Genomic DNA, 27548 nt, shown 5'->3' on the forward strand with positions numbered 1-27548 from the left:
CCTCTTGCCCGGCACTTGCCCGCCCTAGCACTTGCCTGCCCCAGCACAGAACGCAGGTGCAGCGTTCTGTGCAGTGGTGTAACTACCACGGAAGCAGCGGAGGCAGCTGCCACAGGGCCCGGGACATTAGGGGTCCCGTTGACAGCCGCTAACGCCACGTTTTTTTTCTTTTTTCTTAACAGGCCGTTATCGGCTTTGCAGACCCCCGAGTATAATGATCAGAGGCCCGGGAAATGTAAGAAACATAAAAAACTGTGTTACTTACCTCTCCAGGCTCCGGCCTAGTTATCTGACATGTGATGTCCAACGTCATTGAAGAAGGCTGACAGCAGAGGACTGCAGCGGAGCTGGGTCACAGGTAACAGTGTTTTTATTCCCCTGGGTCTCCGATTATTATACTCTGGGGTCTGAAAAGACCCCAGAGTAAAATAATTGTTTATGGGTGTCCACAGTGGAGCATAATACTGTGAGCAGGGCCACTATGGGGCATAATACTGTGTGCAGGGGCCACTATGGGGCATAATACTGTGTGCAGGGGCTACTAAGGGACATAATAGAGCGCACAGGGATGCGGAGGACGGGGTCAATCGAGGTCTTCGGTGTCGGTCGGGGGGGCCCCATGTCAAAAGTTCGCCATAGGGCCCCGCACAAGGGGGCCCACTGAGGCTCTGTCGCCCAAGGGCCCATAAACACCTGGAGCCGGTCCTGACCCAGACAGTTGCTTAAAGGTGTAACCACTCCTCCCTCCCACTCTCTCTTACCCTTCAGGAATGTTGATATACTTGTGTGGGACTAGTCCTCGGACCCCGGCTAACTCCCCTCTCCACCAGTCACCAGAGGCCTTGCTGTGCAGTATAATTGTATCACCCTTTTTGAATGACAATTCTTGAGCTGTTCGAGCCGAGTAGTCAAATTTTGCCAAAGCCTCTACTATGTCTAACTCTGGAAAACATCAGAAGAATCAGGTTAATTATATGGGGACACTTTATTTTTCTATATAAATAAATAGATAGCAGGTCTACCATGTTCTTACCATCCTCACTGATGGCCATTTCCTGCTGAAGCTCTTGATCACTTTCTTCGATGGTAAGGGCCAGTGTATCACTAAAAAAAATTATAGAGAACACTAGCAATTCATTCCTGTACAACATCATTATCTTTTAATAAAAAAAAAACATCCAACCAGGAATGAAAATATAAAATTTCCAAAAGAAATAAAAAATTAGATCAAATCATGGCCAAGTTCCAAAAATGGAGTAGTACATACACTTCCTATACTTAAGGTGTCCAAACACCTTCAATAGCTAGCAACAACTACTCTTCCCAATTCCCCCTACTCAGTTCAGCATGTATTCTCAATGGGGAGAAGGGAATAAGCAACCAGATTCAGGATACTCTACACATGGGATGGTCTACACAGAAGATGGTTTACACACAGGATGGTCTACACAGAGGATGCTGTATACAGGAAAAGGTGTACACTGGAGATGATCTACATTTCAGGTAATCTACTCATGGCATGGTCTACACATGGGATGGTCTACACAGAGGATGCTCTGAGCAGAAGATGGTCTACACATTGGTCTAACCAGGAGAAGGTCTACACAGAAGATGGTCTACTCAGAGGATGCTCTGAGAAGAATATAGTCTACATATGGGGCAGCCTAAACAGGAGATGGTTTACACAGAAGATGGTCTACACAAAGGAGATAGTCTACACTGGAGCTGATCTACACTTGAGATGATCTACTCATGGTATAGTCTACACATGGGAGGGTCTACATAGAATGCTCTAGACAGAAGATGGTCTACATACTGTATGTGGTGGTCTGCACAATGGATAGGCCACAGTCCAGTCTACACTTTGATCTTAACTAACATAAATCATACTAACCCAACTTTTCTCTTGAGTTATTTCATTTCTTCAGGTGTAGTTTTTTAAGCTTATTAAAATAATACTGACCCGATTTTTTTTCATTCCTTTATGGAAAACTGCCATCAGGTTCACACTCACCAATATTCTTCATCCTCCTCCACTGTCATGCACTTCTCATACACAGGACCGTCCAGTTCTGTAGACCCAGGGAAGACGCGTTCTTGGTAAATGATAATGGTCTTCACAACCTCATTAACATGAGCCTGAACAGAAACCGGGTCCTGTCCTTCAGGGATAGAAACCAATGTTGGGCCAAAACAGACTGCCAAGTTATATGGATCCATCATGTTCTCATCACTGTACTGGGACAAACTAGAAATAAGAAGATACAAAAGTGAGGCCTTGTCGCCACTACTATTATTTCTTGTTATAAGGTTCTCTAATGATAAACTGATAAGATAAGATAAGATAATCCTTTAATAGTCCCACAATGGGGAAATTTCAGTGATACAGTTTCATGGATGGTACAGTAGTATATAACAAGAGGGAAACACATACAAGCTCATGGCAGATAGAGAAATACTAGGAATCATAGCAACTAAAAAAGAAAGCAACACAGACACACTGCAGGATCATTTAGTTCTCTGTGTGAAGTGATGTTGATAATACAGCCCGACCGTGGTTGGAGGACATGAGGAGGGGTCACAGCATATAGATATAACAGGCAGAAACATTTTTTGCAGAGGTGGTGGGGGGGGGGACATATGCAGCTATCACAATAACATGTGGTAGGGTGATAGGTTGATGATAGGGTTCTGTGCTGGAAGACTACCCAGTGACCATCTATAATCTACATAATTCTAAGGAATCTGTTCAATTTTCCTACAATGCCCCCGCTGGTGAAATGAAACATTTCCACTGCAAATCATGCTGTCAATGTATGGAGCAAATACGTCAGCCATCCAAAGCAGGAGATGATCTTTATTACCCCTTTCTGCACTGGCAAATATGGGTCATGAGGACTTAAATATGAGAACCCGTCAGGTATTTGGAAATTAATTTGTACCAGACAACCCCTTTAAGGAGCAAAGACAATGTAGGCAGTAAATTTAAAAAAAAAAAAATACTTTATAATCTGGATAGGTTCTCCCAGTCTACTTACTGATTCAAGAAGGCAAAGAGGTATCTTAAGACAAGCGTTACGGTTGAGGGGAGCTGTAATACCAAATTCTTCAAGTGTGCAACTCTATCCGGGATCTCTAGTTCTGTTGGGTAGGAAATACATGATGATATATGGTTTAGTTGTTTAGTGGTGGGCTTGAGCTGATACAGAGTAGTCAATCTAAAGAAAATGAGCTGCCACATCAAATATGGGTGTGAACAGAGCAACAACCTTAGCTTTGTAAGAAACAGGATTTCAGAACAGGTTTAGACTCCCCTAACACAGGTACACGTACAAGTAAATCATGATATCATAGTCGTGCATTACTACAAGAACAATGCAAGGCAACTACCATGAACATCACATTTTTGGGGACAGCTGGTAATTCGATGAGTTCCTGCCCCATCCAATTATATCCCCTTTAGATAGAAAATACTCACGGAGGGAGGACAGCAATTCATTAAACATATCATTGGGAAATAGTGGCTTTTCTAGTCCTCGGAAGTATAGCTTCAGGACCCCAGCCACAGAATCCACATCATTCCCTGTGTAGCTGGAGTCCAATGGGTCTTCACCTGGAAAAGAGCACATATTAGTCCTCCCAATGGAAAGATGTGACAACATGTGAGTCTGACAACTTTGTCCAAAAACTATTGTGCAATTCAACACTTCACCACCAGAGGGCATTATGTAACTAAACCATAGGAAGTATAAAAAACACTAAATGGTTCAGTATGGATGGCAATAATAACTATGTTATATTGTATATATGGCCGCAATGAGTATAATAAGTGAGTGCCATATATAACCTATTGATATTATATATTGGCACCCAGGCTATTGCTGAGCTGCAATAGATTCCCCTATTTTAGTGCCAGATAATGCTATGTTCACAAATGCCCCCCGGTATCAGTTGTTCTGGTCCAACAGAGGCCAGAACAGCGGGCAAATGTACCACTAGAACATCAGACACCAATGGTGACCAATGGACCTTACTACTAATGGGGTCGGTCTGGTGTCCATTATTTTAGACTGAAACTTCTGGATGAATAAGACAGACCTGCAGCACTTTTTCTGAAGGGCCAGTTGAGCCGCCCACACCATGCCCTTTGACACTCTCCTTTTTTAGGAAAGTGGCAAGGGTGGCATATAAAAAGAAAAAGTAGTAATTTTTTTAGGCAAAACCCCATCTTCAAATATGGCATACAAGACTTGAGAGATTCTCCCCCATATCTTTGTGTTACACACACCTCTTTCAAAGGCACTGCGAATCTCATTCACCTGGACCTGTGAACCTGGGACCCGGAATATACCCTCGTGCTGTAGACCTAAAAGACAGTATCAGAAATCTAAGGTCTCATGTACATAACCAAATGTGTATCCTGAAATCAATGGGGGATGGAAGGTGCTCAAATGTTATCTGAGTACACTCTGCTAAAATATGGAACCCAATTGGATCGCAAGCTGTAAACGTGGTCCGTTGCATGAGGCCTAAAAATGCCAACAATGTATTACATAGTCAGTATCAGCCACTACTTATATACAGCTAAGCATGAAACCAAACCATTCCCAAGACACTACGGGCTCCTCAATGGGTGATTTTGGTTACAGCCACAGAGTGTTCCCGGCCGCAGCATAGCCGTACTCTTGGCTGGAGCTGTCACATACTAATGACATTTATTAATGATCGGCTGTATCCCATATAGTAAGTGCAGTGGGGGTGGAGCCTGATTGCCAAATTTGCCTCCAGACAACTGCAAGAGCTCTGGTTCCCCTCTGGAATTGCAGTCCACTGCCGCTCCATGACATTTTCAGCCTCTGCATACATCATGGCTGTCTTCAGGCACATCTGACAAATCAGCCCCCCCCCCCCCCCCCCCAGTGCACTTGCAGGCTGAACTGCATATTCATAAAAAGATGATCATCTCTGCACAGCTTCATCATAAGTTTCTGCTCCTATTAAAGACACCTGCATGGCCCTATTGTAGATTTGGGAGTCATTTTGGACCTGACAGACTCCCTTCCAAGATACACAAAGATCTACAGTCCTTCTCCATTCACAACCAAAGATGAATTCTGATGCTAGTTGTAAATTATTAAAGTGCAATGCATTGTGGGAATTTACGTAGAGCTCAGCTGTAAGGATCCACAAATCACAAATGTCCAACAAATTGCTTAATTTCACTTTGGATGTGAATAGAGATGTAAACCGTAACATTGAATAAGCATTGTACCCCCAGGCTCTGTGCATTCAGAAAATAAAAGCCCTTGCTGATGGTTTCCACCTAGATATCATGAGCTTCTTGGTCTACTTTACTAGGACCAAAAGGGTCTGGGGTAAAAAGGCCTCACGGTCTCTTAAGACGGCGACTAGATATGGGAGAACCTCTCAGGATTCGTTTCATTTCCAGTTCGGCACGAGTTGGTTCGCCCATCTCTAACAGCTCAACTAGACTTAAAGTCTGTACAATAAAGGGGTGTACCTACCGTGCAAGTTTATGAAGCGGATACAGCTGGACACTACCCGTGGAATGGCTTCTCCTGAACTCTGGATGGTCAAGACAACAGGTCATATAATAAGTAAATTGCATGAGCAGGCTGTAAGATGTCTACCTACTCTATGTGTCTACTCTCTGCACTCACTATGCTGATATTAAGTGTAGAATGACAATAATGAAGCCAACAAATTCTACCATAAACTGAATCATAATGATAGGAACCCTAAGCAGTTCATCCTAAATATCAGTTATACTGACTATTAAAGGATTGTCTTATCTTATCTTATCAAAGTATATAAATGCCTGTTGTTCATCCTTAGGAGTCCAGTGGGCGGTCCTACTCAGTGATTGACAGCTATCTCTGTATGCAGTTTTATACAAAGAACTGAGACCACCCACTGGACTCCTAAACAGAGGTTTAAAGCAGAGGTTGAGCAGGATTAGAAAACATGGCTGCTTTCTTCTTTTAAAGAAGTGACCTCCCCTCCATTGATCACATGGCAATGGTGAAGCTAAGTCCTATGCATTTGATTTGCATTGGAAACACCCATTCACATGGGGATAACACTGCTTCAGTAGGTGACCTATAGATCTATAGGGCTGGTTTCTGGTGACAGACTCCCTTTAATAAAAATAAATATAAACCTGGGGTAAACCATTTTTATTTTACACCCTAAAAAGCCCTTTAATTGAAGAACAGATGGATCAAGCCACTAGTCCATGCTGAGCCATGGCAGTCATGGTCCAGTAGAAGCAGGAGCCAAGGTAATCCCTACAATTTATACCATGGTAAAGTTTGGGGATTAGAAATTGAGCTTAAATAAAGGGTATGTTCATACAGCGGAAAATGAAGAGGACCGTGTGAACATACCGTAAAGTGATCTTGGAATTATGTAATAATACCAAAGAAGAGGAATCTGGTCAGGACAATGGATAAATATTTAACCAGATATTGGGCAGATCACCCCACACATTTGGGGCTATAAACTGGCGAGGTCCTGGCCCCTGCAGTTTGATCAGACTACAAACTACCTATTATTCTACAACGTTCATCATAATTGTACATTAACTTATTTCTATTGCATAAAAAAACATCAAAACTGAAGACTATAAGAAGACACGATAGAGCTGAAAGCCATGCAAGAGGAGGAATACTGAAATGTACCTTGGCACGGGACAGGTACCTTCGTCTCCTGCAAGCAGAGCAGAGGGAGAAAACAAAAAGACAAAAGAGAAGACGGGTCGGTAAAAGGTTAACTGTAAGCACAAGCAGCATTAGAGCAGACCCATGTCATAGCGCCGGGGGGTACTGAAGGGGGAAACACTCATAAGAAGTAGCACAAAAATCCAGAAGTCAATATAGAAAATAGAGCCAGGCTTCAGGTTAAAGCATTTCTTGGTCCAAAAGCAAATGCAAGTCCAGAATACAGAAAAACACAGAAAAAGAGTTTTAAAAGTTTTGTAGAAGAAAAAAGTTGGAAACAACTTCACAGTCATGTTCCGTAAATGTCCACTAAAACCTTCTGAAGACCTCCATGGCTTCTTGTTAGGATTGGATACCCTTAGTACCTATAGGTGTCAGGATCTGCCCCATGAGCTGTATAAATGAATACCCCCTCTGCTAGATCATCTGGAAGGGGGTGAAGTAGACCATAATATTACCATGATACAGATGGAGGAGGCCAGGAGAACCTGCAGGGGCCTAGCAACTGAGAAGACCTGGCAAAAGCTGAATGTTAATATTTGTATCTTTGAGGAACTGGGTTCCTTAAAGATAACTACAAATACAGTATTGTGCAAAAGTTTTAGGTAGGTATGGGGAGAAAACTTGTTTTCAGAAATAGAAGGGTTAATAGTTTACAAAATAACATGAAAGAAAAGAAGAAAAATCTACATTCCATCAATATTTGGTGTGACCTTTGCCCTTTGCCTTCCATCAATTTTTCTCAGTACTTGCAGACAGTTTTTGAAGGAACTCGAGGTTGTTCCAGACATCTTGGAGAACTAAGCCCAGATCTTATGTGGATGTAGACTTGCTTCAATCCTTCTGTCTCTTCATGTAATTCCAGACAGACTGAATGATGTTGAGATCAGGGCTATCTGTGTGGGGGCCATATCATCACTTCCAGGACCCCTCCTCTTCTAAAGGGAAAAGGTCACACCAAATATTGATGGGATTTTGATATTTCTCTTTTGTTTATTGACTTCATTCTGTTAAGTAACAAAAAAAATAAACTATTAACCCTTTTATTTCTGAAGTCATTTTTACTTTGTCGAATTTTTCCACACCTGTCTAAAACTGTTGCACACCAATGTATATGAACAGAAGACCTCCAACTTCCTTACCACGTGGCTTATATTCAGCGTTAATCTTACAGAATACAGCCTATAATATAATGGCAGGATGAAGTAAGATGTCTTTATGATGGTTGCGATGTTGGTGGAAAGTTGAAGCCCATCTGAACTTCTCCCATCTATTCAGTTCCATTGGCTTCTCTACTAGCATTAAGGTGCCCGTTCCCATTAGATTAATGTCATCTGAGCCCACCGATTTGGAGGACCACCTTATAATATTTGTCTCCATTAGGTAAAGGATCACATACGACAGGAAGATGATATTATGTAGAACGTGTCTACTACACGTTACATAACATAAAAAGGGGAAGTAGAGATTTCACAGAGGAAGACAGATAATACTGGCTGGGTTTACCAATATGAGGTTCCTTGTGCTGGCCGCGGAATGAGCTGAGCTAGAGGGCACCACAGCACCCGAGTAAAGGCCTGTTGAGACGCCAACCACTGGGGTCAGAAGCAACAAGCCTACGACTATGGCCATTGCATGGTTTTATGGAAGCGTGTCCTTCTTCAATCTGCCGGGCAGGTTACTTTGACATGGAAGTCTACGGGCATTGAGTAGTTGAGGCTTGGGACAAACTTCCAGCAGATGCATTTGGATTGAATTTAGACATGTCTGGGATAAGATAAAATGGTAACAGTATAAGGGCAGACTCGATGGACCATCTATGGTCTTTTTCTGCTGTCGGTCTTCTAGGTTTCCATCAATGTGTTTGTGTTGGGCAGTTCTGTACAATGTCCGCTGGCACTGAGCAAAGTGATATCTAAATGTTAATGGCCGTATACCCACATGTAAGGCAAGGTTCACATCTACTTCTCTGTGGAAGACTCTGCCGGAAATCAGCAGAGAGAGAACTATCCTACAAGGAGGACTTTTCTCTCCACCGGTTTCAGTATAAAAATGTCAAAAACCCAATTGGCCCTATTATAGTCTATGTGGTCCGTGGCTGTCAGCGGGTAACTGCTATTTTAGTAGATGGACTCGCGGTCGTTCGGGTCCCCCGAGAGTCCAGCGCAAGTATGAACCTCGCCTAACTCTACTAGAAGAACATGGGCTTCGGGGAGGGGGATATTAGGGCTCTTGCCCTGGGGACTACTACTAGAATGTTATAGAGTGCTGGGTAGCATTAGGGCTCCCACTGTTTGGGGACCCCGTGAATAGCTAAAATACTGTGCAAAAGTTTTAGGCATATTTTGGTGGGAAAGGTTACAAAATAAGAATGCTTTCAGAAATAGAATTGTCTATAAGTTATTTTTTATCAATTAACAAAATGAAGTGAATGAAGAAAAGAAAAAGTGAAATCCCATTAACATTTGGCATGACTTTGCCTTCAGAACGTCACCAGTTCTTCTAGGTACACTTGCAAAGTCTGGGATTTTGCCCACAGCCGATATCTTGCCGGGGTGTATGACCCGTGACATCATAACCTCACTTTTGTAGCACAGTTTTGTTGTTCCTCACCCAGTTTTAAGCGCTTTTGGGCGCTTCAGAAAAAAATGCTGCGTTTTACAGGATCAACAAAGTGAATGAGATTTTGCGCATAGCGGGGAAAAAAAATACATGCGAGCTGCGCCGTTCTGGAACAGATGATGTGCGGGGCTCTCAGTTGTCCTAAGGATAGGACATCAGTATTAAAAAGCGGATAACCCCTTTCACACTTCTATTTTTGCAAACATTCTTACTTTGTAGCATTTGTCCACACCAGCCCAAAACTTTTGCACAGTACTAAATATTGTATGGTAAAGAAATGTTGAAGTACAATATTTAGCATTATCATAGAGTCGCTGTGGCAGATATAGGGCAGAGTGTATATGGAGGCATACAAAAACCAAAATGTGATACACAAGAAAGGAATGGGAAGAGTTAAATTAGAAAAAAGACAATAGAAGGGCAAAGTGCAATGTAAAAATCCTGAAATAAGTGTCCTGACAGCGGCAGGTGACACATTCACATCATCACATATAGAAGATCAGTCAGCAATAAGGTGGCAGATATTGGCGGAGACAGAGTCCTATGCAGCAAAGGCGCCTGCGGTGATGTCACCATACAGAACACAAGCCAGATCAGGAAGCATAGAAGGGGCAGCAGATATGGCGGGTACCTGCACAAATTCCTCCAAATTCCCGTTAAACAGTTTGTGGTTATACTGGGAGGACGGTCTCTGCCTTCTCGCCCTTTGAGACTTACTGGTGTTGGACTGCAGCCTGAAACCAACCGTGGGACATACAATTCACCCACTCACAAATCCTCGCACCATGTTAACATTACAATATAGGCTATAAACACAGACAATATTGTGGCTTAAGTAATATAAAGACATAGACTTCGCTAGGGTCCTAAAAATAATTATCATGGGCTAAAATCATACACAATGTTCAATCTATAAAGCTTGGGGCTGTCCAGCATTAGAGAAATGTCCTGCTTTTCTTTTCAGAAGTAGCGCCACACTTGACTACAGATTGTGTCTGGTACTGCAGCTCAGCACCATTCTTTATAATGTTTATGCATTGAAATACCAGACATATACTATAGATAGGAGAGGTGCTGTTTCCCCCCAAAAAGCAGAACAACTTCTAATTTCTAGTCCTTAGGATATACCATCAATATTAGTAAAGTCCGACCCCCGGGATCCCCGTCAATCAGCTGTTTGATGAGCTTGTGGCTTTGGTGACCTCTAGTTCCACCTCTTAGGTCACTGACATTGAGTACATTGGTCACATGGCCATGCAGCAGCTCAGTCCTATTTATATAAATGTGACTGAGCTGTACTACCAAGAGCAGCCATTATACAATGAATGGCACTGGGCTTGGCAGGCAGTGAAGAGCCCACAGCACCTAACCAAATGCCGCAGCCCCTTTAATTAGCTGATCTGTGGAGGTTCCAGTTGTCAGACCACATATTAATCTGATATTGATGACTTATCATGAGGACTGGTGACCCATATCATAGCCCAGGAATACCTCTTTAAGTTCCTAAGCACCACCTAGTGGTGCGTGAAGAACAAGAATTTAAAACTTTAAGGGCTAGTTCACACGGGGATTCCGCGGTGCATATTCCGTTGCAGCTGCCGCGACGGGATGCTGTTGCAGTGCATGGCATCTCATCGTGGCTTTCTGCTCCGCATTAGGCCAAAATGAAAGCGCCTGGTCCGGATCGTGCTGCCGCAAGGCTGAATCAGAGCACTAGCAGTCTACATAGACCACTATTGTGAGGAGGCGGATTATGACGTGGATTCAGCGCCAAAATCCACCCCATCTTGCCCCTTGTGAACGGTGCCTAAGGGGTATTCTGGTGAACAGCATTTACCTCTCCTAGGGACAAGGGTAAAAGTCTGTTTTCAGTCGTTCAGACCACTGGAGCCTCCAGCAATCAGAAGAACAGGGTTCCCTGAGCCCCCTGTGTGGATGGAGCGTTAACACATATGTGTGAGCACCACACCATTTACTTCTAGAAGACTAAGGCTGAGTTCACATGGAGCTTTTTGTTCAGGAATTTGGTCAGGAATCTGCCTCAAAATCAGCCTCCAAAAAAAGCCTCCCAATAGAACTCTAGTTTTGGTCAGGAATTTGGTCAAGAAACTGACTCAGATTCCTCCTCCAAAAAACACCTTACCATACAGTCCTATGGTGAGGTGTTTTTAGGAGGAGGAATTTGGGTCAGTTTCCTGACCAAAAAACTTTGTGTGAACGCAGCCTAAAACTTGCATTTTTGGCGCGTTTTTTTTTCACGTGTAAAAAATGTCATTGAAGTCAATGGGAGTCTGATTTTTACACGTATATTATTCAAAAATGAGCGTGCATTTACTCCGTGTGCACGGGCCCTAATAGTACTCAGATACGTCTCTGTTAGACCAATAGTAGTAAATAGACAGGGGACAAACATGCAACTGCTCCATTCACACAGTAGAATTGGGGACCACCAATCTCACAATTGATGGGGGTCCCAAAAACAATCAGAAACTTTTCCTATAATGTGGATATAAATGTCATACATGAGAAAACCCCTTTAACCCCTGAAACTTAATAGGGTTTGATCCCTATGAACACATAATAAAGAATTTATCATGAAATGACATAGCACTGGGAATCACTTTAAAGCGCTGTTCACACCGGTTTTTAGGTTGCATTTATCAGATTTTTATTGCTCCTGATGCATAGAATAATATGATTTTTATGCTATTCTAACTAATAGAAAGGAAACCATTAGGTTCAATTGTATTCATTGTGGATGCTTTAAAAAGCTAAGCCAAGATGTCCAAAGGTTTTTAAGGGGTTTTCGTACCATGCTGTCTAATTTATATAAAGGGTCAAACACAGCCAACCAGAAGTCAATTGGAGCCAATCATTGCCTTGTGGTGTGTGGTTTGCATTTTACAGGGGCATTATCTGATAGAGATTCGGCTTCCCCTTCCTCCTCAGCACCCCCAATGCACAGCACGAATGTCATACATACCCAGAGATGTTACTGTGTGACTCAGCAGCTGCAGAGGAAAACGGAAAAAGTGAGAAATGCAGAGTACACAGAAATACGGCAACTTCCTCAGCGCTTCTCATCTTCAATCTCAACACACTTTCTTACCAGAACAGCTTAGGAAACGTACTAAGAATATAATTCTCCCAAAAAACAGGGACAGTTAAAGGGGAATAACCGTATTGTTGCATAAAATTAGTTATAGGGGTTTGTTTTTTCCAGAAACACTGCCACACTTGTTCATGGGCTGTAGATGGAATTGCAGCTCAGTACTATTGAGTGAATGGGTTTAGGTTCCATTCACACAGAGGAAAATGGTGAGGAATTTGGTGTGGAATTTCAGCGCTGAAAAAAAGCCTCCCATTGACTTCAATGGGTTTCTTTTTCCGCTAGCATTTTTTTCAGCGCTGAAATCACCATGTGTCTGCAGCGTGTTTTTTACCGTAAGTGGGGATGGGATTTACTAGAATCCTATTCACTTTTCTGCGAATATCAAACACTGAGGTTTCTTCTGTAGCGTTTACGTAGCGCCACATGCGGCCCCAGGCGTAAGTGAACACTTTGTAGATACGAGTCATCTTGTGCCTACAAAGCCCAAGCAGACCTATATGTCTCCATGATTAAAGACTACAACCCGACCCTAGGTAGTCCGATTCTACAGCCTTACTTCCTATCTGCTATATTTTGGTTCTTGATAACATACACTTGGCAGATTACCAAGAAGCACTGGGCAGATATACAAGGTTACAGGCCGATTATCATTAAGTAGTAGAATTAGACTACACAGGGTTTTTATCCCTAACCATGGAGACACATAAATCTGTACACATGATAGGATATCACTATTGAATACTATCTGCATAGTTTTTTTCATTTTTATTGACACATTGGAGAAAAATGTAGTAAGAAGTAGATATACCCTTAAAAGTGGATTTACCCTAAGCCATATTAGGTATAGTGTACTTGCCTTTGTCTATGGCCTCTTTCAGCCGGTCTCGCTTTGCTTGTAATTTACATATAGTACTTCTCCCTGCCAGATACTTCTGCAATTTCTAAAAGAGAAAGGACAACAACACGTTAGTAATTATCAGCCGCACCATACATGGTAGCGTTATAAGTGTAGGGGCCAACAACAAGAAGTCTGTTCACACAAAATAGTGCAACAGAACCTAATAGAAGGCTGTAGGTAAATATGGTTACAGCCTCATGTATGGCGCTGTATACCGTCATCTCCTTGTACCCTCGTATCTAGAGTAAACATGGCCATTACTGGTTGCATCCTAGATGGGCATCTCCAGACCTTCATGAGGAACATAGAACCACCTCTAGCATGGATAGGTGATAAGTCTCCAGGATCACAAGGATGAGGGTCCAGTGTCCCCTGCTATAACATCAAATCTCTATAATGATCGACTACCATCATCAGTCCCATGGACTTTATAGGGGTTATGTGGGAAGGACTAATTTTCGGTAATGTATACATTACACCAGGAGAATACTAATATGGAAGTTGCTCCCCCAGCACGCCAATACAGAGCTTTTCACAAGTCTGCAGGGATGGAAATTCTTCTATTTCTTCTATTTCAGCCTGCTATTCTGATGACTTTTTGTCATGTAACCAACCCTACTACTCCCACTGCTTCTACTTGGAGTAAACCTAGGTTGGTTATGTGGCGAAGAGTCGAAGTCATACGCCCGGCATCCATATTGGTAAGCTGACTTTCCTCATGCAGTGTACACCCAGCAGAAGAATATTTCTCCTCCCCACATAACCCCTTCTGGAGGGCAACCATTACTCCAGACCTGGGCATATCCGGCCCTCTGACTGATTCAGTCCGGCCCGCACAGCTTTGACTAGGGAGGCGTGTCTAGGGGGCGTGTCTTAGTGCCGGCCGAAGATGGAGATGTGGAGCGTGTCATAAAGTACTGAGAGATGTAAGGTGAGCTGCAGGTTGGAGAGAGAGAGAGAGTGAGTGTGTGTGTGTGTGTCTATATGTGTCTGTCTATATGTGTGTCTGTATGTGTGTGTGTCTGTCTATGTCTTTCTGTCTGTCTATGTGTCTGTCTATATGTGTGTGTGTGTCTATATGTGTCTGTCTATCTGTGTGTGTGTCTCAGTAACCTAGGGGCAGAGATGGAAGGGGAATGTTATACTAGGGCAGAGATGGCAGATGGAGGGGGGGACATGAAACTGGGGGAGAGATGGAGGGGGGGCATGAAATGGGGAAAATAAAGGGGGATATGAAACTGAGGGAAAAATGGAGGGGGGGGGACATGAAACTGGGGGTAGATGAAGAGGGCACTTAGACTGGGGGGACATTAAACCGTGGAGGAAGCTGTAGGGGGACCTGTCTGCCTCTAGTTGCCCCCAGTTTAATGTCACCCTCCAGCTACCCCTACGGTTTAATGTCTGCTTCCAGCTTCCCGATTTTAATGTCCCCCTCTAGTTGCCCCCAGTTTCATGTCCCGCTCCAGCTGTCAATTTATTGTTCCCCTCCAACTACCCCAACTGTTTAATGTCCCCCTCCAGCTGCTCCAGCTTCATGTCCCCTCTAGTTTCCACCAGTTTATACTGGGGCACCAGGAGAGGGACTTAATACTGTGGGGCAGTTGGAAGGGAACATTATAATGTGGGGGCATATAGTGTACGGGTGACTGTAGGAGGATTATACTGTGTGGGGGCACATGGAAAGATGATTGGGAACGGCGGAGTCAATGTAGAAGTGGGTGGAGCTAAATTTGCCGTGGCACGGCCCTCTACATAGTTTCAATTTCTTATGCGGCCCCATGGGAAAATTAATTGCCCACCTCTGCATTACTCCATTGAAATAGGGGATGCAGGATGCCTGTTCTCGCGACCTATGGGGCTCTAGCTATGGGACACTAGCACTTATCACCTATCCTATTGGGTAGGAGATAAGTTGTGGCCTCTATGATTGTATAGAACAAGGATGTGTTGGGTCCTTCAGGGAGACAAAAGTGCTTTTTGTAACCCATTCTCTATTCTAGCTAAAAGATGAGGGTCCTTAATAGGAAATATTCCTCTATTAACTCAGAATTTCGGGTGAATATATATATAACAGACACAGAGCTTCGTGAATAACTAGTCTCAATTTTCACGATTTTTCATTGGTGGTATTCTTTAAAGAACATCTTTGCACAAGATATACTCATTCCATACCAGGCTAATGGCCATTCACTCGCTGCTATTGGAAGACGACCTGTAATTGCTGGTAATGCCAATAACAAGTGACAGCCTATTGTGCTGAAGTACAAAATGGGCCATTAGTACGGTGAATAGGACCATAGTAGGAGCAAGAGAATGAGAATATTTTGAATGGTGGTATTGTTGGGCATCTTTGAATGGTCTAATTCTACTTGCACTTCTATTGAAGGGTTTTATAAATTAAAATCCGCATTTTCTTCCTTACATTTATGCTCCCGCCTCAACAAAACAAACCCCATATCCTCCAACCTATTCCCTTCTCACTGTAACATAGAAGGTCTCTGTGTCCTGCTGGTTGGCCCGTCGCTTGGCTGTGCTTGTCTTACTGCTGGTGTCTGATCCTGTGGATTTTAAGGACTCGGTGGACTGGCTGGACTGAAATGCGTCGGACAAGTCAAAGTCATCGGCTCCAATGAGGTCTAGTAGAGACTGGAGAGTAGCTTTAAGAGTCTTGTTCACCTGCAAAGAAATGGGTTAAGAATTTTTAAACACAGCTATCTGTTTGAGAACAAAGTGGGGGGGGGGATTTGTGTTAAATATCAGGGGGGCTTCATAGATTATTACAGATGAACTACTGTAGACTGAAGCAAAAACCTGAAAAGAAAATAATAATAAAAAAAATAACAATTTGGAAACTTAGTTTTGGCTGAAGACCTTCTAATTCCAGAAACCCTTAGAGCATTCTTTACTGAGGTCCTCCTAAATTTCTTGGGGTTCTCCATTTTTAAGTTGCTATGTACAGACCTGCCTCATCTCTCTTAGATGTCAATGAGTAATTTATTAGGTTCTTTTTACGCATGTGACATGGCTTCTCCCCCCAGATCCACCATATGACCAATGCCACAATCATCCTACAGTTACTCCCAGTGTTCGACTGATCCCACTGACTTACAATCCATCCCATTGACAATCCATCTGGCTTCCATGAAGATGTCCATTGTTTTGATGGGAAGAATTGCATCTCATAAAGTTCTATTCTGAGAGGATTTGTAATGGATTTTGCAAGTACTTGACCTCCCCAATCTTAAAAATGAGGGACCCCAAGTAAGCAGGACACTTCCAGCAGTATTTTACCATAGCCATGTTATACTTAAGATTCATAAGGGCAGTGACTCCATAACATGTTGGAGGTGATGCAGGAAAATTTGTCTATTTTGCCTTCATTTGTGCTGCCCCACATAGCTAACAAACCATGCGATCAATAATGGATTTATGGAGCCAACCAATATTAGATCACCCATATAGAGGAGATATCTCCCAATTGATAAGACATGGGCTGGCCTTTCGTACCTTCACTTTCTATGACACAAGTAAAAACACCAGTACCCAAACTTGTCCTGTAGAGTAAGGAGTCAGATCTCCCAGAATAGACATGGGCATGAACTTTGTAAAATATTATTAAATAATTACAATCCAAGACATAACAGATTGGTCCAGTTAAGACCCATAATCCAGCCATGTGCAAATTTGTCTATACACTGTATACAGATATAGAGTTATGGTGTAACGCACCTCTTCAGTTTCTATATGTTCCCTTTCCAGCCTGGATTGAATGTGCTGAAATCTGGTAATAAGCTCCTGGTGAAAAAGTGGCTCAGATCGGACCTCCCACACCTGAAGAAGACAAGAAAGATATTACTATACAAAAGATCATTTCTTAAAGGCGTCATCCTAATAAACATTTCCTTACCAAAAGTCCTGGCAGGTAGGACAGAAAGCTATGTCTATTGGCTGATCTGCAGTGACCAGCGGATTGGTATACAGAGAACTGACTGTGGAGAGACTGACTGAGCATGTGCATCCACCAGTACTCACCAGGACATTGCTATACGTTTAATACCGAGTCACGCCAAACTATGTAAGGGAATGTCATAACTCTTTACTGGAACATTTTTGTACCAGCATGAAAATATGAATATGATATTTAATGGTGGGTCAACCCCTTTAATTCAAGTCAGTCTTGACATCCAGGAGAAATGCAGACTTCATACCTCATCGCCCTCGTGGGGCTGGAATTCAAATCGCCCTGGAGGGCAGAAGGCATCACTCCGCATCTCCATCATCTTGTTTTTGTCAGCCAATGCATCTAAGTTATCAACTGACCCTTCGATGGTCTGGAGACCTTGCTGTCGAGAGGCTTGGACTCGTTCTTCTGCCTGCAGGAACACTCGCAACGTCTTTCCCAGAGACAGGTGAAAGCCAAGATCACAGCACTGCACGGGCAGAACAGGAAGAGAGTACATTATTGGGGTGAAAGACTGAAGATACAGAATGAAGGAGAGAATAGCAAGAGCCACTTACATCGATGAGGTCACTGATGTCATTGATATAGTAGTTATTGAGGTTGGTGTTCACCGTGTTCAAGTTGATGAGATATTCATTTCGGGCCTTTGTGCATTTCTGACTGTTCTCAAGATATTTTTTCAATCTCTGGAAAAGAATTTACTAACTTAAAGGGATTGTAGTTTAGAAAACCCATTATGTAATAGTATATGACAACAGTCTGAGCGAATATAGGGAAGTCTCTGATTTGTGACCTTTATGGAAAAACAGTAACTATAAAGTGCGGCTCTCACTTCGGAGGGCCAAGAACTTCCATGTATTACATGAACAGACTATTGATGTCAATGGGTTCAATGCAATTACCATCAAAACATTCAGGTGACAGCCATCTGATGCAAATGGACAGTTTTTATTGGCTACTTGCCTTTCTGCAAAATAAGGGGGCATAGTTCTATAAATTAATGGTTAAAGGCCATATTACACAATTTGTATCAGGACCCTGAAGCCACAAGTTATAGGAACACTAAACATAGATAGCACACAAAAAGCATATCAAATATTCCAGTCTTCTAGGGCTAGTTCACACGTGAGTATAAGGGGAGGTTTTTGACAGCGGATTTCGCGTCCAAAACCTCCCCTTATAATGGTGGTCTATGGAGACCGCCGGGCTTCTGTTCTCCGCTAGCGGCGAGCTGCTGCTAGCGGAGAAAAGAAAGGACATGTCCTTTCTTCAGGCGGAAGCCGCGCAGGTTCAGCCGCGCGGCTTCCGCCCCCGGCAGCTCCCTCCTATGTCGGCTCATTCATTTGAGCCGACAGCAGAGGGTTAAGGCGCGACAGCGATGGTCGCGGTGGGCGGGTTTTGACAAGAGAGAGACGCGGCTCGCCGCGTCTCTCTCTGTGTCAAAACCCGCGCGGGCAGTTCACGTGTGAACTAGCCCTTACTCCTCTAATCTTCTACTTTTCTTTTGATCCTTTTTTTTCTCAAATTACAGTTAAAACTGAAGAATATATAACATCTTCTGTAGGTGTTACAGGACATCAGCCATGTCCCCCCTGATCACTGTACTGTAGCTGGCTGCAAGACAACTGGCTGCAGCAGGAGCCTCCCCTGTCTGCAGCCAAACAAAAAGACCATTAAAGGGAGTCTGTCTCCTGAACCTGCATATTAACCCAGCCCTACAGATAGATAAGTTGTGAGTCAGTGCCTTCCTTTCCATGATAGTCCTGTTCTTTTCAATATGCAAATTAGCTATCTGGAGCAATGAGGGTGCTGTCATTGCTCCAAAACAGTAAGAGGCAACATCCTCATTGCTCCAAAAAGCTCATTTGCATACTGACAAAAGCAACAATATCTTGGCAAGGACGCTGGGTTTGGGAGAGATTCCCAATAAGCCCTGTCTCCTTGACCCTCAAATGGTGTTTGGCTTAAAATGAAGCTGAACAGTACAAGATTAACCCCTGCGTTCTCTCCTGGATTTCTGCAAACCTGTTTGTGTCAGTATAATGCAGAAAATCCTATAGACTGACCACTAGTGAGGGCGACTATATTTCTTCTTCACTTTTAGCATTCATTTCTAGGCTTAGTGTCCCCTTACATTGTCCCTTACCTTCTCAACCAGCCTCTCGCTCTTCTTCAGTGAGCTACGTCTTGGCCCCCTCTCAGCCACTGGGGAGCTCGCTGTTTGCTCGCTTACTTTGCCTGTGCGCTTTTCATCCTGCTTCTCTGCCTCCCGTAGTTTGTGCTCAGAGTTCAGACAGTCATTGTGATACAGCTGGTACGTCTTCATGGCCTGTCAATGAGAAGAGAAGAAGAAAAGTCATCTCTCACCAGGCCATTAGAAGGTCCTTCTCCCTAGTTATATTGTAGTCTACATAGCTGGAGGAAGAACTCTACAAGAAAGTTCCTTTTTTATAACCAAGGACTTATTTGCCTATTCCTTTCTAAAAATCCTTAAGGCAGATATTAACTACTACTACACCTTGATGATGTGAGATGTAGAAGCCCTGGGGTGTCATTAAGGCAGAAGATCCAGGACATAACTAATGCATTGAATGTCTCCTATCCTCATAATCAAGAAATGAAGATGTGGAAAGAGAACATGTACAATCCGAGGAAATGTCAACTAGATGTAATATGGATGGATTTTTTTCAGCGTTACCTGTGACAGCATCTTATTTGCGCATTCATCTTATGTGCAGACACATGGAGGATGGGGTACAGGTTGTCCTTCTTAGGAGTAGGGGATCCAAACAATCTGCCAGAATTCTGGCATGAAAAAAGATTACACTGCTCTATTCACTTTTACGAGATACCATAAAACTAAATGGAGCGGTGGCCACACATGTGAACCACCGCTCCATTTATACAGAGCACTCAGGTTATTGTGACTGTTGTGGTGGGAGGGGGAGCGGGGGTCCAGCAATATGGATAAGGGGTAGGTATCTATAGTGGGACCATGCAATTAAAGATTTTATTTAACATTGTGACATTTCATTAATTTAGGGAAATTATGGCCACACGATCTCCAGAGTGGAGGAGGAGTCCATAATGAAAATCCTCCAAAATCATTAGTGGCAAATCAGAAGATAGTGGCGAGCGTGCAAGGGTGCGTGTGAGTTTTATAGCACTGTAATAATGACTTCAAGTCCATTAGAATATTGTACCGTAATTCTCTTTACACTCAGAACTACAATTCCCCATGGATTCAGCTGACTACTTTATGGCAGCCTTGGATACAAGATTCCAAAAACAGCAACCTACTTAGTAACATAGTTGATAAGGTTGGATAAATATTATTATTTAGGTCTATTATTTAGATCACGCCCCTCTTAAACCATGCTCTTTTATAGTATGAATATGTGGTGGGTGGTTTTATTCGAATACAACCGAACCGAAACTGCTATTATATTCTGGAGACTCTTCAGAACCCAGAGTATAAAAAGCTAAGGCCCAGGGAAGTTGATCAAACCTAACAAAGTTACTCACCTCCCCTGGGCTCAGGTTCGAGTCCCTGCTGACTTCAGGTGTTCTGACTGAAGTCAGGAATCTCTGAGGACCAGTCATAGCATCACGCAGTGTTGTGAAACATGATCCACTGAGGACTGTGATTGGGCCCTGACATCAGTCAGAAGACTGGAAGAGAGCAGAGAGTCACGCCAGAGCCCAGGAGAGGTGAGTAACACTGTTTTTTATGTGTGATCACCTTCTCTGGACCTCCAATCATTATATTCCAGATCTGAAGAGTATAATAATAGCAGGTCCAATTCAGATGTGTTAGGTCCAAATGAAACTGCAGGTGGAACCTCGCAAATATTGTAACAGCCAATCCAAAATAAGTGATGTGATCAAAATCTTGTCAGTGATCCTGGATGATTCGGTTATTTTTTGATAAATCACCTGACCCTACTATAGAACCCTGTAGAACTACATGAGATGGGCACCAAATATCCCATATTTTTGGACAAATTCCTTCTCAGATCTGAATGTCTAAATCCCTGGATTGCCCTATAAATATTAGTTCCCACATCTTGTGATATTTTTATCAAATTCATCCAGGATCCTCTTGAACTTTTGCGAGCTTTCATCCATCACGACCTCCATATCTATGCTCACCGCTCTTACTGTAAAGAAGCTTGGTCTATTACAAGAGTGAGAATATGCCCCAATAATACGTATGTATCCAGGGTTAACTAGAGAACAGCGGCCCAATCTGGATGTTTGAGTCAGCACAAGTCTATATCAGACCATGACTCACGTCACTTAGCTGCTGTGCCTATGGCGTTACCCAGAATGCCCCTCTGTTTTGCACATTGACAGCCACATGAGTGACATGTTCAAAATACATGACAGATGACTGGGCCAGATGTGACTTATGTTATGGCGACTTCTCGTCTGTCTCCCACCCATACTCACCCCTTGCAACTCAGACACCAGCTTCATGAGATCCTCCTGCTGCTGAGCGCCAATATCTTTACTCTGTGGGGGAAGAAAACACCATAAGGCGACGAGTTAAGCAGAACTATCTGTAAATAGATATGGAAATAGTTATGTAAATGTCGCATTATGCAGTGACATCGCCTGAAACCCACAGAGATTGAGAGATTTGTGACAAAAATAATCATGTATATTTAGAGCAGAGAAGACACTGGGGGAGGGGTGGTAACATTTAAGAAAAAAAATAAAAAATTCTTTCATTTTATAATTTTTCACTATCTGTTTGGTGGACGGATTTCCGTGTGCCATCCGTGACCAATCCGTGTGCCATCCATATTTCAATTTTTTTTATTTTTTTATTTTTTTTTTTATTTTTAGCAATCCCATAGTAATGTATTTGTAAAAATCAGACAGCACATGGATGACCCACAGACCCAAATGGTAGAGAAATGAGAAAAAGTGTAAGCCACAATTTTTTTTTCAGTGTCTCTCCATCTGTCAAAAAAATGGACATGTGAATAACCCCATTGACTATAATGGGTCCATTAAAATGGTGGTAAGTATAATTATGGCCTCCTCGGGGGTCAACAAGCCGTCCAATATCAAGTCATACATCTTCTTGTATCAATGCATAAATAGATTGGCAAAGCTGGGTGATAACCTATGGCGGCCATATTGTAGTCACTATAAGCAATCCCTCCACTTATTCATCAGAATCCTTCTTTTTTTTCATCCAGACCATACCTTCTTTGTGAGGCGCACAAGGTCTTCCCCGGTATGTGTGAGACGTGGAATGAGATGTGAGCTGTAGACATCGCTAAGGGCGGCATAATCCCGGCTTTCCTGACGTGTGTGGTTTAATATCATGTACAAGCAGTTGACCGGGGACAGAAGGGTCTGCTCCTTCCTAAAGAGAGAAAAAAACAGTGGCTCTCTCAATTCAGAACACACGCATGTGCAGATGAATTGAGTGTGCATACAATATGTACAGATGGAACGTCACACGTCAGATGTGCAAAGTGTAGATTTTTATTGCGTAGAGCCTACGCAATAAAAATCTACACTTTGCACATCTGACGTGTGACGTTCCATCTTTGCTGAAATTTTGGGTTGGGACCCTATGATCACACCTATTCATCATCTCCATCTTTGCATCCCTCTACTACAATATGTACAGAGGTACCAGTCATCAAATGAATGTTTGTTGAGTTATCAATTTACTTACACTGAATAGAGAGGCTGAAGCTAGAGGGAGGTCATGTCAAATAGTTCTACGATACAGTCCTATGAAAAAGTTTGGGCACCCCTATTAATCTTAATCATTTTTAGTTCTAAATATTTTGGTATTTGCAACAGCCATTTCAGTTTGATATATCTAATAACTGATGGACACAGTAATATTTCAGGACTGAAATGAGTTTTATTGTACTAACAGAAAATGTGCAATATGCATTAAACCAAAATTTGACCGGTGCAAAAGTATGGGCACCTCAACAGAAAAGTGACATTAATATTTAGTAGATCCTCCTTTTGCAAAGATAACAGCCTCTAGTCACTTCCTGTAGCTTTTAATCAGTTCCTGGATCCTGGATAAAGGTATTTTGGACAAACAATTCAAGTTCAGTTAAGTTAGATGGTCGCCGAGCATGGACAGCCCGCTTCAAATCATCCCACAGATGTTCAATGATATTCAGGTCTGGGGACTGGGATGGCCATTCCAGAACATTGTAATTGTTCCTCTGCATGAATGCCTGAGGATTTGGAGCGGTGTTTTGGATCATTGTCTTGCTGAAATATCCATCCCCGGCGTAACTTCAACTTCGTCACTGATTCTTGAACATTATTCTCAAGAATCTGCTGATACTGAGTGGAATCCATGCGACTCTCAACTTTAACAAGATTCCCGATGCCGGCATTGGCCACACAGCCCAAAAGCATGATGGAACCTCCACCAAATTTTACAGTGGGTAGCATGTGTTTTTCTTGGAATGCTGTTTCTTTTTGGACGCCATGCATAACGCCTTTTTTTATAACCAAACAACTCAATTTTTGTTACCAAAATGAAGCTGCCTTGTCCAAATGTGCTTTTTCATACCTCAGGCAACTCTATTTGTGGCGTACGTGCAGAAACGGCTTCTTTCTCATCACTCTCCCATACAGCTTCTATTTGTGCAAAGTGCGCTGTATAGTTGACCGATGCACAGTGACACCATCTGCAGCAAGATGATGCTGCAGCTCTTTGGAGGTGCTCTGTGGATTGTCCTTGACTGTTCTCACCATTCTTCTTCTCTGCCTTTCTGATATTTTTCTTGGCCTGCCACTTCTGGGCTTAACAAGAACTGTCCCTGTGGTCTTCCATTTCCTTACTATGTTCCTCACAGTGGAAACTGACAGGTTAAATCTCTGAGACAACGTTTTGTATCCTTCCCCTGAACAAATATGTTGAACAATCTTTGTTTTCAGATCATTTGAGAGCGGGCTGTCCATGTTCGGCGACCATCAAACTTAACTGAACTTGAATTGTTTTGTAGAAAGAAATGGTCCAAAATACCTTCATCCAGGATCCAGGAACTGATTAAAAGCTACAGGAAGCAACTAGAGGCTGTTATCTTTGCAAAAGGAGGATGTACTAAATATTAATGTCACTTTTCTGTTGAGGTGCCCATATTTTTGCACCGGTCAAATTTTGGTTTAATGCATATTGCGCATTTTCTGTTAGTACAATAAACCTCATTTCAATCCTGAAATATTACTGTGTCCATCAGTTATTAGATATATCAAACTGAAATGGCTGTTGCAAACACCAAAATATTTAGAACTAAAAATGATTAAGATTAATAGGGGTGCCCAAACTTTTTCATAGGACTGTATCTCTAGTTTTATACCTAGAACTGGTTCTGATGTCATATACAAGCTGAGATTCTCTGTTTTCATATGCCACCAAGATCTCGCTTCTAGCATTGGCACAAACTGAGATATCACCAGTTGAACACACAATCGGCAATTACCGTATTTTTCGGACTATAAGACGCACCTAGGTTTTAGAGGAGGAAAATAGGGAAAAAAAATTTGAAGCAAAAAATGGTAAAATATTTAATATATGGGAGTTGTAGTTTTGTAACAGCTGCAAGGCCACATTGACAGGTGACCCTGCAGCTGTACGGGGATGCATAGAGTGTTTTTTTTTTTTTGCGGGGCCAGAAGTACTTTTTAGTTATAACATTTTGGGGACTATCTATTGCTTAGATCACCTTGTATTGAAAAAAAAACCTGGTGGTTTATGACATATGATTTTCTACTTTTATATATATATTCTAGGGACAGGAGGTGATTTAGAACATTTATTGTATATTTTTATTATATATTTTTAAAGCTTTTTTTTTTTTTTTTTTATTACTATTTTATTCCCCCCCGGGGGCTTGAACCTGCGGTCACTTGATTGCAAGTCCCAACTGTATTGCCGTCTATGGGACATTCTGTCTATTAGTATTACGGCTGGTCATAGAGACCAGCCGTAATACTAATATAGCAGTGACAGGCCTGGGAGCCTCATTAGGCTCCCGGCTGTCACCCGAACAGGTCGGCTCCTGCGATATCGCCGCGCAGGAGCCGGCCTGCAACTTTACAGGTACGGGGCCGTGGGGACCGGCCCCGGGGGAGAAGGGGCCACCGATACTGACCCGGCATCCGCTGTACTAGAGAGGCGGATGCCGGCACGGGATAGACGCCGGGGCCTGAGACATCGCTGCGCTCCTCTGCCCTGCATGAAGCCAGCGGCGGGGGGATCGAGGAGCGGAATAGCATCGCCCCTGCCGCTGCTGGCTTCATGCAGGGCAGAGGAGCGCAGCGATGTCTCAGGCCCCGGCACCTGTGCCGGCGTCTATCCCTTGCCGGCATTCGCCTCTCTATTACGGCGGGTGCCAGGCGCTACATTCAGACTATAAGACGCACCCTTCTTTTCCCCCCAAATTTTGGGGAAAAAAAGTGCGTCTTATAGTCCGAAAAATACGGTATATACTACTTTATATGCAGCATGAACTGGCGATATCTCCCTTTGTTATCAGTGACAGGTTGTCAATACTTAAAATGGACCTTTCACCACATCCAACAATTCCAGCTTTTTACTTCACTGGAACAGCTCAGTTTTTTTTCTCTAGCCCCCACCTTTCCTGAGCAATCAATGCTGTTAGTTTTGGTGTCTGATATACTGTCAGGAAGGAAAAGACAAGGGGTGTGATTCTGAGCTCTGACACTGTCTGCCTCTGATTGGAGGTCTGAATCACACCCCCTGCCTGACCCCGCCCTTCTCACATTACAGAGCTTAAATAGCACATCGAGCCTCAAAACTACCGGCACTTGTTGCTTGGGAATGGTGGAGGTTATAGAAAATTTTTTAACTGTGCTGGTATCAGTGGAGCAGGGCCTATTAACAGATGCTAAGAACTACATTTGGTGCAGGTGATGAAATAATTTATTTTGCCATTACCTTTGATGTTCCTTTGAGTTACGGATTTTGGAGGAGAAGCGATCACAAAGCTTCTCAAGACTGCGGGAATATTCCAGGTTGATCTCTGCCTTCCTGCGCAGAAATTCACTCAATTCTTGAAGCAATTGTTGCCGATGCTCCACCTGAGCGTCTATACATTTACCTTGTTCAATCAGCTGGCTGCGGATCTCTATAGAAAGGAAGACAAGAAAACATATTAACACCTTATATTGCTAATAAGACAAACACTACTCTGTTCTTTTACATTTATATGATACAGGGTGGTGACTATAACACTTATATAGCACCAACACATTCTGCAGAGGTTTTCATCACATCACATGTATTATTTTGGTGTATACTATAAGTGCGGCTCAGTGGCGTAACTACCGTGGTAGCAGCAGTAGCAGCTGCCACAGGGCCCGGGCCATTAGGGGGTCCGGTGACAGCCGCTACCGCTGCGTTTTTTTTTCAATAGGCAGTTACGGGCCCTATTCACTTGCCGATCCTGGCTGGGCCGGGATCGGCAAGTGACACCGCGGGCCCCACAAGGGCTATCATTATACTCGGGGGTCTTTGCAGACCCCCGAGTATAATGATCGGCGGACCGGAGAGGTAAGGGAACATAAAAAACTGTTACTTACCTCTCCGCGATCCTGCCAGGCCTCCGTCCTACTGCTGTCTGACGTCTCTGACGTCACATGAACCCGGCATGCTTCCCGGGTCATGTGACGAAGGACGCGAGAGGAGGACAGCACAGCACAGGAGCCGGGGAACAGGTAAGAAGCAACAGTGTTTTTTTTTTTTTTTTTATGTTTTTATTTCCCGGGTCTCCGATTATTATACTCTGGGGTCTGAAAAGACCCCAGAGTATAATAATTGTTTATGGGTGTCCACAGAGGAACGTAATACTGTGTACAGGGGACACTATTGGGGTTAATACTGTGTGTGCAGGGGCCACTATTGGGGTTAATACTGTGTGCAAGGGACACTATTGGGGTTAATACTGTGTGTGCAAGGGACACTATAGGGGTTAATACTGTGTGTGCAGGGGACACTATTGGGGTTAATACTGTGTGTGCAGGGGACACTATTGGGGTTAATACTGTGTGCAGGGGCAAGTAAGGGACATAATAGAGTGCGGAGGAGGGGGTCGGTCGAGGTCTTCGGCGTCAGTTGGGATGGGGGGGGGGCCCATGTCAAAAGTTCGCCACGGGGCCCCGCCATTCCTAGTTACGCCACTGGTGCGACTCCTC

General features: G+C 43.2%; 1 protein-coding gene across 2 annotated transcripts in view; it reads right to left on the reverse strand.

Annotated features, from left to right (window-relative positions):
- The window catches only part of ARHGAP4 (Rho GTPase activating protein 4), a 73756-nt gene that overhangs the window by 6494 nt on the left and 39714 nt on the right, over positions 1–27548 (reverse strand). Inside the window, exons 2-19 of one of the 2 annotated variants that reach the window (XM_075260180.1) lie at positions 26293–26482; positions 22551–22713; positions 21786–21848; positions 19480–19662; positions 17891–18019; positions 17581–17802; positions 17102–17203; positions 15854–16048; positions 13331–13415; positions 12346–12373; positions 6702–6729; positions 5526–5586; positions 4289–4366; positions 3479–3613; positions 3039–3141; positions 2015–2248; positions 1034–1104; positions 762–942 (exon numbers count right to left, since the gene is read on the reverse strand). In XM_075260180.1, the coding sequence (XP_075116281.1) occupies positions 762–942; positions 1034–1104; positions 2015–2248; positions 3039–3141; positions 3479–3613; positions 4289–4366; positions 5526–5586; positions 6702–6729; positions 12346–12373; positions 13331–13415; positions 15854–16048; positions 17102–17203; positions 17581–17802; positions 17891–18019; positions 19480–19662; positions 21786–21848; positions 22551–22713; positions 26293–26482 (2251 nt within the window). Of the gene's footprint in view, positions 1–761; positions 943–1033; positions 1105–2014; positions 2249–3038; positions 3142–3478; positions 3614–4288; positions 4367–5525; positions 5587–6701; positions 6730–9993; positions 10097–12345; positions 12374–13330; positions 13416–15853; positions 16049–17101; positions 17204–17580; positions 17803–17890; positions 18020–19479; positions 19663–21785; positions 21849–22550; positions 22714–26292; positions 26483–27548 lie in introns of both variants that reach the window. The other variant, XM_075260179.1, reaches the window with a different exon arrangement.

The sequence above is a fragment of the Leptodactylus fuscus genome, chromosome 11 (assembly GCF_031893055.1).
Source record: "Leptodactylus fuscus isolate aLepFus1 chromosome 11, aLepFus1.hap2, whole genome shotgun sequence".
In the NCBI taxonomy this organism is placed as follows: Eukaryota; Metazoa; Chordata; class Amphibia; order Anura; family Leptodactylidae; genus Leptodactylus; species Leptodactylus fuscus.